This window comes from Varanus komodoensis, unplaced genomic scaffold (genome assembly GCF_004798865.1).
Source record: "Varanus komodoensis strain SLA01 unplaced genomic scaffold, ASM479886v1 scaffold50, whole genome shotgun sequence".
Classification (NCBI taxonomy): Eukaryota; Metazoa; Chordata; class Lepidosauria; order Squamata; family Varanidae; genus Varanus; species Varanus komodoensis.
In genome coordinates this window covers 5,763,793-5,777,279 of record NW_025336088.1, presented here as the reverse complement: position 1 = coordinate 5,777,279, position 13,487 = coordinate 5,763,793, and the positions used below count along the sequence as shown (strand labels likewise).

Here is a 13,487-nt window from a genome sequence, read left to right as displayed (position 1 = left end):
GGCTTATAGTAACTAATGTAAAGAGAAAAAAGCAAGAGACAGTATGTTCTGGATCTATACATCAGGAAGTTAAATTCTCCCTGCAACATTACAGAAAACAGAGTAACTCCACCTTCAACCCACTGCAGAAGAAAAATATCCATCTACAGAGCACTAACCAAAGGAATGAATTCTAGCAGCTGAAAGGGCAATCTAGCAAGGCTGCAGACTTATTCTCCTTATGCCCTCTCTTCCACCATACAGAACTTGGTCCCTGAAGCCTGGTTGCCAGATGTTTGCAGCTGCTTATTTCAGCATGTCACACCTCCCTTGGATCAAGCTGACTGAGAACTTGCCAAGAAACTGAATGTCATTTGCATCCTATTTGTTTTTTAAAACAGCTGGTAAAACCAGGCCATGCAGGCCCTATGAGTGGCCAGAGGTATGCATGAGAGGAACAGATTAAAGTCAAATTCATAGAAGACGCTTATATAAGCAGAGCCCAGCATATACTGAAGCCAGAGGAAAGCAACAAGAAATACCAAAATGAGACTGGAAGAGAATAGGCTGCTACTTAAACACTGTCACCTGATTTCTCATCAGCAAATCACCTATAAGAGACTTAGAATTTGGACCAGCGGGAGCTGGATGACCACAGCCAAAACACTTTTCCTTCAGCCTCCCTTTTTGAAATAGGGAGATGATATCTCACAAAGCTTTCAAAAAGATTACTGACAGAAGTTATGTGGAGCGTTCTGTACAGTTAAAATGTAGCATATAAATGCATTATATTATGTTAAATTCTTGTAAGGAAAGAAATGTGCAAAGAAATTGCTTTTGAAAGCTGGGCATTAGCCAGGAGACTGGTAGAGAAAATTGGTGTGCAACAAATTGTTTCTGGGTATCCCAGCCCACAAGTCCTTTTCAGAACTCCAGCTAACTATGCCATCCCCAAAGACTCTAGAAGCTGTTAGGGACTCAAGTAAGCCAATCCTGCCTCCTCTAGAAAACTTGTTTTCTATGTTATTTTTCAAATTGGCATTCAACATTCCTTGGCTCTAGGAGACCACTGAAAACCATTAACTTGCCTGTATTTCTTACTTCCACTCAATTTCCACCAGTTTCACATCTCTGTTAGATCAAGAAGTTCAGAAGGGGTTAAGAGAGCCTGGGAAGTGTCCTCCTTCAGTTATTTTTCAGCTAACTGAAAACAGATCTTGAGTGAATTCAAGGTCCCTTGGCCCATCACATGTTTTCAACAGATTCTGCTGTTCAGTGCCAAGAGCTAGCAACCACACAGAGCACCCTGGGAGAGAAATCAATGATCAGGGATGATAATAATTTATACACAATATTTGGAAGGTCCCTGCCACACAACCATCTTAAACGTAATGGTATTCCTCAACTAACATTTCCACCATGAACTGCCAATGAGTATTAAGTCCCTTGACTAGAAAAGCACATCACAAGCTAGTTCTCACTGCAATAGCAAACCTGTTAGGGCTGTACCACTTCAGACACAAGGCAGAGCTTTGTATGAAGTGGTTGAAGCCCCATCAGTGCGGGTGTTCAAGGGTAAGCTGGACATGCAAATGGTAGACATGTCATGAGCAGAGCTGGCTGGAGCCGGGGGTCAGACTAGATGGCCTGCCCAGGAGGCCCCTTCTGACTCACTCTGTTTCTGTGTTTCTATAATGGAATGATCCTCCATGCAAAAAGAAAGATAGAAATTACAATGGAATAAATATAGAACTTCACAGCCACAACTGACAAATCAGGGAGAAATCTAGGCTTGAAGCTCCCACCCAGTTTGAAATAATACAGATACAGGTCTGGTTTTGTGACCAAGATTGTCTTGGCCATGCTAGTAGATAAACTATGCCAAAAGACAAATAGCAGGAGAGTGTCTTAATCAATTTTTTGGATCTCTTAGCAGCATTTGCTCCCATCAACAATGGTATCTTTCAGGACTGTTTGGATGGTTGAGACTAGATGGCACTTAGTAGTTGTTCCAATCCTAGCTATCTGGCAGTTTTCAGAAAGGTGGGGATACCTGTTCTGTCCCATAGGAACTACCACAGAGTTCCATTCTGAGCATATTATTTCTTAACCTTACAGGAAATTGATGGAGGAAGTCGTGAGAGGTTTTAGAGTAGTTTCATTAGGAACACAGTGGTATCTGCTCTTTCAAATGAAATCCCAGGAAGGGAACAGATTCTCTGAATTAGTATCTTGATTCAATACTGAGTTTAATGAACTGAAATTAAATTCAGACAAGACAGATGTAGGCATGGGCCTTGGATGAAGGGTGAATGGACTATTTTGCATGGACTGCAACTGCATTCCTGAAGAAACAGGTCTACAGCTTTAGGCTGCACTCCTGAATCTGGCCCCCGTCCTGTTACTTCAGATGGTAGCTGAGCCCTGATGTGACAGATACATCCTTTCTTTAATCACTGGGACACTGCCTGCATAACAGGCTTTGGAAGCCTCTATACTGGACTACAAGAATGCAATCAATACAGAGCTATCTATGAAGGCTGTTTATAAAGTACAACTGTTTTAAGAAGTGGCAAGCAGAATTTTAACTGGCCTAGGTTACTCACACCACAACACTAGTCTCAAGAGATTTACACTGACTGCATGTTTGTTGCCATGCCCTTATGTGCTGTTTTGCCATTTAAAAACCTCTATAATTTGAGTCCTGAGCATCTGAAGAAATGCCTCCACATGTATGAAGTTCATCCCTTGGAGAATATTATTTAGCCCCTGGATTCTCCAGCATGGATTTCTTCAGGATTCTGTTCTGTCCTCTATGCTTTATTATTATTAATATGACATTATATTTCTGCCTGGCACCAAATTTCCCATCTTTTCAGTGCCACATTATGACAGTCCTCTTTGCAAAGGCCTTTAAAGATCTGCCTGGTTTTTCAGAGGCCGGACACCATTAGCCAGGTGCCTTTCTTTTACTCTTAGCTGGGTATTTTTATTGCCTTTTAATTGTCTTTTAATATTATTTTAAATTATTTTTAATTCTTATGTTTTTGTCTATTGTAATTTGTTGTTTTTAGACTTTGTTCTAAACTGCCCAGAGAGCTTTGGCTATGGGAAGTGCAGAAATGAAATAAATTATCATCTTCATCTATACAGATGTTTCTGCTAATATTCCATCCCCACGTCTAAAATACAATGTCTAGCAATTTCTCACTAGTGGCCCAAAATTCTCTGCTCAGTGCAGCCTGCTTGCTATTCTCCTTACTGGCTTTTAGATAGATGAAAACTGTTTTAGTTCAGAATGTTCTTCAAATCAGATTTTAAACTGGAGAACTATTATTCCAGCATTCTTATTTTTGTTTTAAAATGTGTTTTACTCATCTTATCGCCCCTATTTTAATATTTTGATCTGAACCACTGTCATTCTATATTATGAACTTTTCCAGAAGTTTTACAAAAAACATCAGTCTTGATGAAAGGCCTACCTCATGAAGGCATGTCCTCTTCCCTCACCATCAGCAGCCATTCCTTCAGGCTGAGCTGACGGAGATGAGATGGAGAGCACGGCAATTCTAATAGCACTGCTAAAATAATTACTTCCCATCCCCCTTTCCCTTCCCATTCACCGTGTCATGTATTTTTAGATGGTAAGCCTGTGACCAGGCGTGATTGTCCGTAATTGTTTATAGGTAAACTGCTCTGTAAGTCCTTTAGGGTGAAGAGCAGCTTTAAAATATTCCACATACATACTGCATTTTCCTTTGGTGAAATTTGTTACTTTGTACATCTTTGATTAAATTAGCATGGGCAGAGGGCTTGTTCATCTTGTTTCTGGGCATCTATGCCTACCTTACAACTCCCAGCTGGCAGTGGAAAGGAAAAGAAAAACTAGCAAAAAAGTTCTAGAAGAAGGGTAGAAAAGAAATATAGAAAATGTGTCAGGAAAAGGATCAGATTTGTTAACATGTTGATTTTGCTTCTCTGTGCCATTTGTTCTTTTGTTGTTGAGACTGCAGTTCTACACACAGACAAGTCAGACTGAAGGACAGACCAAGATGTGGGACCAAAGAGCAAGTCAAGACTGAAGAACAGCTAAAGGATACACACAACACCACAACACAGTGTTTCCTGGAGCAATGTTGCTTATATTCCTTCCTGTCCGCCCAGCCCAGGCCAGGCCCTGAGAGTACTTCATTCCCTAGGAAGATGCTGCAACCTGCCTTTTGCTGGTTCACTGCACAGGCAGATAAACAATGATCTCATTACTACCACTTCAAATAACAACAACTCCCAACAGCTCCCAACATTACTACCACTTCAAATAACAACAACTCCCAACAGCAAGCAAGTTTTTGTTTTATTATGATTAATTTTTATTGTGAATTTCTATAGAACTGCACAAAAACATAAAATGAAAAAGAACCGAAGAGAAAGAAACAAGATTTTTGATTTTAGACTTTTATATCCCAGCATGATTCTTTTACTAATAGAGGCGAATGGATACTAGTCATGGATGAGTCATGGACCACTGCCTGGTAAATATAAGGTACTGCAAGGAAAAGTATCAAGGCTTAGATTAATGTGCATCATAATTGCAAAAATTGTGCCACTATCTTGCACTGCTGCATGTGTTCTTTTGAGCATCAGATTGATCCAAAAGCACACCTAAGTCATGTACCTACTTCTTCAGAGGTAAAGCAACCTTATCCAGAGCATGGAAGCAACCCAAAGCCCAGAACCGAGAAGTGCCCACTGAAAAGGTCTCTGCTTTATCAGACCTTCAACTTCAGTTAGTGCAAGCCTACCAGCTAGTTGCCAGTACCTGCCTCTTCCCTGCCAGTTTGGTTGGCCATTTTTATTAGGTTTTTCTTCATTCACTTTAGCTTAATTTCATTTAGCAAGGGAGTGGATTTGGTTCTTGTGCTTTCTGAACTCCTTTTAACATAGCAAATCTGTTGTCAGGATTGTGTATTTTCATCAAGATTTATCACAGCTGAATGTATGAACAATCTTGCTCCACCTTTTAAGATAAATTTGTCATATAGTTTCTGAAATGGAAAGAGAAAGCACAGACTGTTTATTAGCAAATGATTTTTTTTCCAGAGAGGAATTTCTCAGATATAGTTTAACCAAATTCCAAAAAGGACTCAGAGGGGAATACTATTTAAATGGTCAAGGGCACCCAAAACCATATCTTCCTGCACAGAATGTCCAAAGCATTTTCCAAAGGCCTAACATTGTATACATGTGTGTGTGTATGCAGGTGTGACCCTAAAGGTAGTCAATAAAACAGCTTGAACAGATTCAGTAAGAATACAAATTGGCTAGTATATACGTGGCAATGATGGCAGAGGGTCTTGGATGAAGATGATAAAGAGGTACTGGATAAGAAATGGCCCATTTTCAAATTTCACCAATTTGAATCTGTCATACTATGCCCCCAAATGGCAGACTTTTTCTTTGCTCTACTCTCCACCCTCCACCAAAATAGATGCACAAGGTTAATCCAACCTCAAGTTCTTACCCTCGTCTTTGGGTTAATGATGGTGGTGGCTGGGTCTGCGGAGCAAGGAGGCGCTTCCGGAATGGATCCATCATGGCCTGTGGCATTCCAGGTCTCAGTGGAGAAGCTGCTCCATATGGTGGCCCTGATGGTGATCCTACCTGCAATCCTGTCATGGGCATCCGGCCAATAGGCAGCATCCCAGCGCGCTGGCAAAAAAGAACAAAAGGCATTCAAGGTAATGTACCCACGAAGAGTATACTGGCTGAAGCCTGGCTGGAGTCACTACTTCCCAGAGAGCTTAGTATGCAGAGCACATGTTTTGCATACAGAAGGTATCAGGTTCAATTCCTGTTATCTCCAAGCAGAGTTGCACAAACTGCCTGAAACTTCAGAGAGCTGCTGCAAGTCAGTGAGCAGGTTCACACTCTTAGGGGGCAGCAAGGAGCTATGGTAGCTTCCTTTCCCCACCCCACATGTGCTAGTTGTGTATTTCCTTACTTCTATCATCCCCTGTACTATGCTTGATTTTCTGTGTCCACACCCATGAGAACAGGCAGTATGAAAGCCATGGTTGTATGGTGGGTTGGAAGCAAGCTCTCCCACCCAGCTCACTGGATTCAGAATTACGGAAATGACATACTAAGCAATGAGTATACACGAGCTGGAGAAGACAAGCTAACATGGTTTCTTTTCCTTCTCCAACCATGCAAACCACCTTCTGTCATCAATATTGGGCAAAATGGACTGCTGGTCTATGTTCCTCTATTCAGAAGGGCCATTCTGATGTTCCAGATATGCTTTATACCAGGTACAGTTGTAAGCAACAATGTCTGCCTGTCTTCTTCTAACTCACACTTATCTAAGAACCTCAAATTAACCTGCTCTGATTAAAGTATGACAAAGCAATAGGTTACTGGGTGGCATGGCAGACTAAAGCCCTCCATTTCAGTTTCAAGTAGCATCTCAAGATAAAAAGAGCATTATGTTTCCTTTTCTTGACTGTGCTTACCACAGTCACACTCTCTACCATCTTAAGAACTGAAGCATGGAACAGGAACCAAAACCAGAGACAAACCACAGGCAAGACACTCCCATTGCATATACGTAAAATTGTTCCACATTCAGGGTTCCAGCTACAAAAACTTTTAGCCACTTGGCTATGCCCACAGAATTCCTAAAGAGGCATATGCTGTTGGTATAGCATACAGCTAAGAGCATTAGCTGTAAACCAGGTAACACATGCATAACTGTGAAGTCAACAGGTAGCCTTAGGCAAATCACTATAACTGAGTCTCAGTTATCCATCTACAATATGGGAATAGTAATGATTTAATCTAAATGGCAGCTGTAAGGATTTCTGGAAGCTTACACAAAGTACTTTCACCTTTCCAGAATTAAGTACCAAATAGTATAATTGCCTATTTCAAAACTCTCTGGACTTCCCAATGCATACTACAGGAGCCCTTGTACAGGATCACATCAAGGTGCTCATTACCAACACTGGACCATCTAGCACCTCGTACAAAAACATAATTCTGTACCAGCACCGCCACTCAGTAGTCTGACTGTGTCTGACCCCAATAAATGTAACACTATTTATAGTATTTATTTTAGCACTTACATGCCTTCTTCCAAGGACCAACTATCGGAAGGCAACTCAAAACACAGTGAAAATATAGAATGTGTTAGCCATAATTGCAATCTATAAACATGTCTGAAAAGCTGATTGGAACAGTTACATATTGAGCACTAACTATACCTATAAAAAGCATCTTGTAACAAAAAAAGTTTTAAAGGCTAAAGGCGGGATATAAACGTAATGTAGTAGTAGTAGTAGTAATGTAAAATAATAATAGCCAGTGAGTTAGAACTTTCTTGCTTCCTTCTCCGCTGAGGCTGAGGCAAAATATCTGCAATTCTTTGGTACCCACTCTTCAATAAGAGGGTTCTGCAAGATAGGTAGGTGGGTGGCAGGTGGGTTGTGTATTTGTAACAACTTTTCCATGATGACTGCTGACACTGCATCCATAAACAGCCCATCCATAAAGTTATTACTTTGGAGAAGAAAACCTGTTCTTCTGTGCTGCCACACATTTTTAAAACACCTGTGAGAATCCATTAGGTTTTACCAGTTTGGAGTGTATTTCTAGTTATAGATTCCTCTAGCACATTCTTCATCAAAATCTGGAGTATCTGGGTTTTGTAATCCTTTTGCCTAGGGGCCAATTAGCATAGTTACCCTCTGGCATGTTAGTTTTGCAGCCACAGTAGCTGCCAGACTCTGCTGGAATATACTCTATAGTTTTCACGGCAGTTCATTCCATAGGTTTGCACAGGATACTGCTTACATATCTATTAGACTACTTACTTAACGTCTTCTTGACCTCATTAGCTTTAGAAGGATCTTTGTCCTTTCAACATAGAAAACTAGCAAGATGAGAACATTCTTTCTTTCCCTTACACACTGGCATGCTGCACCCTGCCTAGGATTGCCAGGCCTTGAAGCAGGGAGGGAAGCAAAATGCCACCTCTTATTTTTGAGTTTGGACAGGCACACATAGTCTTCCTATACAAACCTCTAGTGATGGAATCAAGAGCCTTGACCAGTCTCACTCTTTCCCCTTAGTGTTCAAGGGAGCCACTTCTCCAAGAAGTAGGACCAGGATCATCAGGTTATTACTCAACCAGCCTTTTCACTGTTAATAGTTCTATGCTTACCTGTATGGAAGGAATTCCTCCCACCACTAGAACTCATTATCAAGAGAGGCTGCAAAACATTTCTCTGGTCCATAAATTGTTAAAGACTCATGACCGAACTGGGCAACTCAAAGTCTACTGGTGGCTGCTAATTTGGATAATTGCATACTAGGATTTAGCATCTTTTATAGCTGTCCTCAGTTCAAGTTACAGATGTACAAATCTTGTTTATGAAGCCCCCGAGGGGCACATATGTTCACACTCATGCACACACCTGCTTCAGAAGAGATCTGCACTCCCTTGCCCTGTGGGATCTGAAACAAGCTCCTGCTGCCAAGGAACTGATGCAGCTGCCAAAGCAACCAAGCCAGCAGGGCAACATTTCAGCCCTCCCCAACAGGCCCAGGCATTGCCTCTAACTCACTGCCACTCCCACACAAAGCACAGGCAAAGGGGGTTGGGCAGCACCATACAAGCTCAACAGTGAAAGGATTGCCCACAGCAGTGAATAATAGAGAGAAAGCAATTCAGAAGGGTTGTGAGCATGAGAAAGGGTTAAAAAAGTCATACACAAAAACCTTTGAATAGTTGGGCATGTTAACCTAGCAAAAACTTGTTAAAAGTAGATATATATTTTCAAACATATAAAAAGTTGTCAAACAGAAGAGAATGACAGTTCACCGAACTGTGCTCAATTCCATCTGTGGTCAAGCAAAAACCTTGCTCTCTCAGCCTCAGCTATTCTCTTCTTTTAATCTGCAATATATGATAATGAAAATTACCAAGGTAACGTATGTTAATTGCTTTGAGCAATTACAAATCTGGATAATAATACTGGGCATTTATATAGCACAAGCATCAATGAGTGTAAACTACCAGAAAAGATTTAAACTGAAATTTAGGATAAGCTTCAGACTTAATGGCAGCCATTGAACAGGTTGCCTAGAAAGGTTGTGGAATCTTTCCTTGAAGATTTTCTTAGCACAGACTGGGCACATGTCTGTTAAAATGGTTTAATGCAGCCAAAGTTAAACTAGGTGACCTGAAATATGCATCCAGGTCTACCAATCTGGATGGAATCATTTTATTGTCAGGGTTCACAAGAGTCTCCTCTCTTATTGTGTCTTCCCTTTTTCCTGTGATCAATTAATATTTATTCCGGGCCAAATATTTTTTGGAAGGGGATGAGGTGCAGATGTCTCCGGCATAATGAAACAAGTTTCTTTACTTTGCTTAGTTGTGCCATTTTCTACTAGCCATACATTTAACATTAAGATCCTCAAACTTCTACAGAAGAGTCATGCATTATGGAATCCTGCTGATCTCTAAGATTTCCTCACTGATGAAACCATTTTATTTATTTATTTAGAAAATTTCTATGCCACCGCATTCGCCGAAGCCTCGGGGCGGCTCACAAAACACCAATTAAAATATAATACACTAAAAATATAAAACGAATTAACAATATAAAATAAGTCATTTCCTAGAGAACTGTTTTGTCACAGTCAGGGTTTCACAAATTATATTTTAGGGCAACACTAAAATTATTTAAATGTGCACATAAAGTCTCGATGCAACAAGCACATGCTTGCAAATACCTGTTCCATACAGGTAGGTTCACTGAGCATACACTATGGCAAATTCTGTGTAATGTGTAAAATGGCACCAATTGCTATAACGGAGGAAAGGTTCTCCTCAACTCATGCTAGTTAGTCAAACTGATTATAAATCCTGCCAAAAGTAAGAGGACAATGTATACAAGTGGGTGCATATGTATCTTTTCCAGCAATGTGTGGCTTAGTTTATTTTCCTCAATCATTTGTAGTGCATTACTTTCTCAAAATATGGAATGTGTAAATTGGTATACAGAAGCTGATGCATGTGGATGCTTTTACCTTTCACTATGGAGGTTGAATCTGTTGGCCTCCTAACACTATGAATATTATAGACTTCATATCATTATGTACATCAGCTCTCATGAAGGAAATTGAACATCTGCCTAGTTTATAGTTACTACCCAAGTCCACACACATTTATTCAAGAAGCAGTCTTAGTTACATGGTCACCTGTGGCCTATTCTTTCTTGCCCCAAGAGGAACACTGAATTTATACATGTGGAAGCCTCAGCTGCCATCATTTTCTCCCCAAGGTATCACCTAACCATCTGCTGCCAAGTTTTAGAAAGTCTGCTAAGTCTTTTAAAACATTCTGTTTACAGAAAATGCTATAGAATATTTTAAAAAGTCATTCTTTTTTTAAAAAAAGTCTTTAAATATATTGTCCTTCCTGGTTCCTTCCAAGTTACAAAATCACAGGGCTGCAAGTGAACTTTATTTCAAATAGTCTGCTTCCTCCTATGTAGAATTACAAACACAAAAATACCATCTTAAGACAGCATCTGAAATGGCACAAATGGTGCTGCTATTGTAATACTATTTGTAAAATGGTGGCTAGAGGGAAAGCAAGATTGATCTAAAGGGCAAAAAAAAGAAAAAGAAAAAAAAAGGTTTTCTGGGGATGATATTTTCTGCCCCATCCTAGTATTATCCTTATTTTGGACAACAGAGGTGGCACCCTGGACCAAAAGAAAGATGAACAAGTGGGTCCTAGATCAAATCTAGCTAGAACTTTGCCTGGAAGCAAAGATGACAAAACTGAGGTTGTCATAATTTGGGCACTTCATGAGAAGGCAAGAATCACTGAAGCATAATGCTAGCGAAAGTCAAAGGTAGAAGAAGGAAAGGAAGACCAAATATGATCCTGATTATGTAAATGAAGCCATATCCTTGGATTTATATGAGCTGAGAGGTTGTCAAGGGCAGGACATTTTAGAAAGCATGTATTCATGGGTTCAACCTAAGTTGGAGATGACTTGACTGCATGGAACAGAGTGCCCATATACACTAGAATTCTTCAGGTTTTAGTTCCTTTCTCCCTCTAGTCTCTAGAAATTACAACTAAGAGAAAAAGGATGGGCAAATGCATCTTATTTAGTGCACATGCCTGTAAATGCAAGCACATGGACACAAAATGCCAATTCACCACTGTGTTTTCAATCTCCACTACTTATCAGATAGTAAATGATGCTATATGTGTCTGAATTGCAGCTCTGCTGAGAAATTAAACCTGGAATAGGCTGTTACCAAGCAAGTAGATACAGCAAACAGAAGAACATAGAGGAGCCTTGGTAAGGTGAGGGGGAGCACTTAAGTTGCGTATAAAAAGAGGGATTTTGCACATATACAAGACATTCCCTGTTTTCATTTGTGAAATGCTCTGGGGTATAGAAGACAACAGTCAGAGTGAGCCTAAGTGGACTCCAGGGGATGGTGGAGGACAGAAAGGCCTGGAGAAATGCTGTCCATGGGGTTGTGATGGGTCGGATACAACTTTGCGACTAACAACATAAAAGACAACAAATACTTGCTCCACACAAAGCAATTTGTGCTCAGCTTCTTTTGCAGAACTCATCTTTGCAGCAAGACAATGCCAGTCTCATGGCAAGCAAGTCCCATGGAAAGTGTGTTAGTACTTGTCCAATGCCAAACCCAGTGTAATGGTTCTCCTGAGAGTTATGCTGTTGAAGCCAGGAGTGCTTTCTGAGTAAGCCAGTGTTTAATTGTCAATAACAGTTTTTGATGGATTTTACACAATTCAAAGTCAATGTAGAAAAACCAAGGAGTAAGTGGAAAAAATATGTGACAATAGAAAATGAGGCCACTGAAGCATTTGTAGATGAGACTCAACTCTAAGACTTCCCATCAGGATGGATAAAAATCAATTATTTTTGAAAAAAATAAAAAAGCAGATTTTTAAAATTCTAAATGGAGATTTTTTAAAAAATTTAAGTTGGATCTTTTTTAAATAAAATGCTTTGTACCCAGAATCAACCCCCCTACCTCAAGTGCTAAGTTTCCTAAATAAATAAATAAATAAATAAATATCAATGAATAGAAGATTGTTGGGAGTGGAATAGTTCTGCGTAAGAAGCTAAGTGTGAGGAAGAAGGAGCAAGTGGTAAAAATCAAAGGGAAACCTTTTGAGCAGAATACTCCACAAGTCTTTGGATCTTTTTGCATATATTCTGATATTTATCTTTTTATTCTTTCCCTGGAAGAGAAAACCTATAATGTCAGCAGGCTATAAAAGAGACCTAGTTTAAGAATGATTTAATGAAGTTCCTCTACTTACAGGTAAGGCATGCATGTATGCAAAACCATGATTTAAATCTAGTCTTGCTGACTAGTGATTTAAATCACGATTTAAATCAATTTGATTTAACTCAAATCCACCCTTCTTCCCATAGTATCTTATTCACTTAAGGAATACGTCAGGACTGTTCATCTTCCAGGATTCTATGTACAGAACACACTGAAGCAGAGAATTTCAGCTTAAATTAAAAAAGAGTTGTTTAGCTCACATTATGAAACATACAAGTACTACCTGTCAACTACCTCTAGTATCTGTGCCCTACACCACAGCTTGCCCACTGTGGATATAGCCCATCATTTATCCTCCTACCTCACATATTGTTTACCATAAGTTCCAACCCTATCACAATGCCTTCCTCCCAATTCAAACATTATATTCCATATAAACTGTATCAATTAGGCTTCAATTCTTTGACACCTCCCCCCCACCCCCAGGACACCTCAGCAGACACAAGATAAACTGGACTTCCCATTTCTCTGTGGTAAGAAGGGGTGGATGGAAGTATGGTAGTTTCCAATTATACTCCAACATGAGGTAAAATGTATGCCAGCTCTGAAGCTTGAAAACACACAACCACCATCCCTGGAGCTGAAAGAAAAGGAGACATTGCTGCTCTCTCACTTATATCTGACAGCAGGAGCTCTGCAAGGCTGTGCATATGTTGAAGCTTCCAATCCCAGAACACTCCAACTCTCCAGGTTGGATTGCCCTACCCAGCAAAGTTATGCAACAAAGCAATATGGCTGAAGTATACTGTTATAATCAGCTTAGTCACAAGGCATGGCTAAACCAACTGTTGGAGTGGTCTAATTAACTATTAATTAAATGGCTTTAATTTTTACAAGCATATAAACTTTCACGTTCCACAGAACTAATTTGACTGAATGAACAAAAAAAATTAGGGTGCACTTTTAGGGAGATGAGTGTGAGCCTCTGAATTCACACTTATCTGATACAAAGCAGGTGCCACAGCAAAGCTAATTTTTGGTTCTTTTGGAATGGAAAGGGAAGCTTGAATGGCTTTAGGATACTTTGTATCCTCTCTTTGTTCTCTCCTTCCCTTTTTCCCTCACTGAGGTCCCATCTCTGACTTTGG

General features: G+C 40.0%; 2 protein-coding genes across 2 annotated transcripts in view; one reads left to right on the top strand and one right to left on the bottom strand.

The window, feature by feature from the left end:
• Positions 1-5,279, top strand: part of PSMC5 (proteasome 26S subunit, ATPase 5) — a 32,153-nt gene extending 26,874 nt beyond the window's left edge. Inside the window, exon 14 of the transcript XR_006416377.1 lies at positions 10-5,279. The gene's annotated coding sequence lies outside the window, so the exon portion shown is untranslated. The remainder of the gene's footprint in view (positions 1-9) is intronic.
• SMARCD2 (SWI/SNF related, matrix associated, actin dependent regulator of chromatin, subfamily d, member 2) overlaps positions 1-13,487 on the bottom strand; it is a 33,698-nt gene that overhangs the window by 14,414 nt on the left and 5,797 nt on the right. Inside the window, exon 2 of the mRNA XM_044446932.1 lies at positions 5,501-5,688. Within this exon, the coding sequence (XP_044302867.1) occupies positions 5,501-5,688 (188 nt within the window). The remainder of the gene's footprint in view (positions 1-5,500; positions 5,689-13,487) is intronic.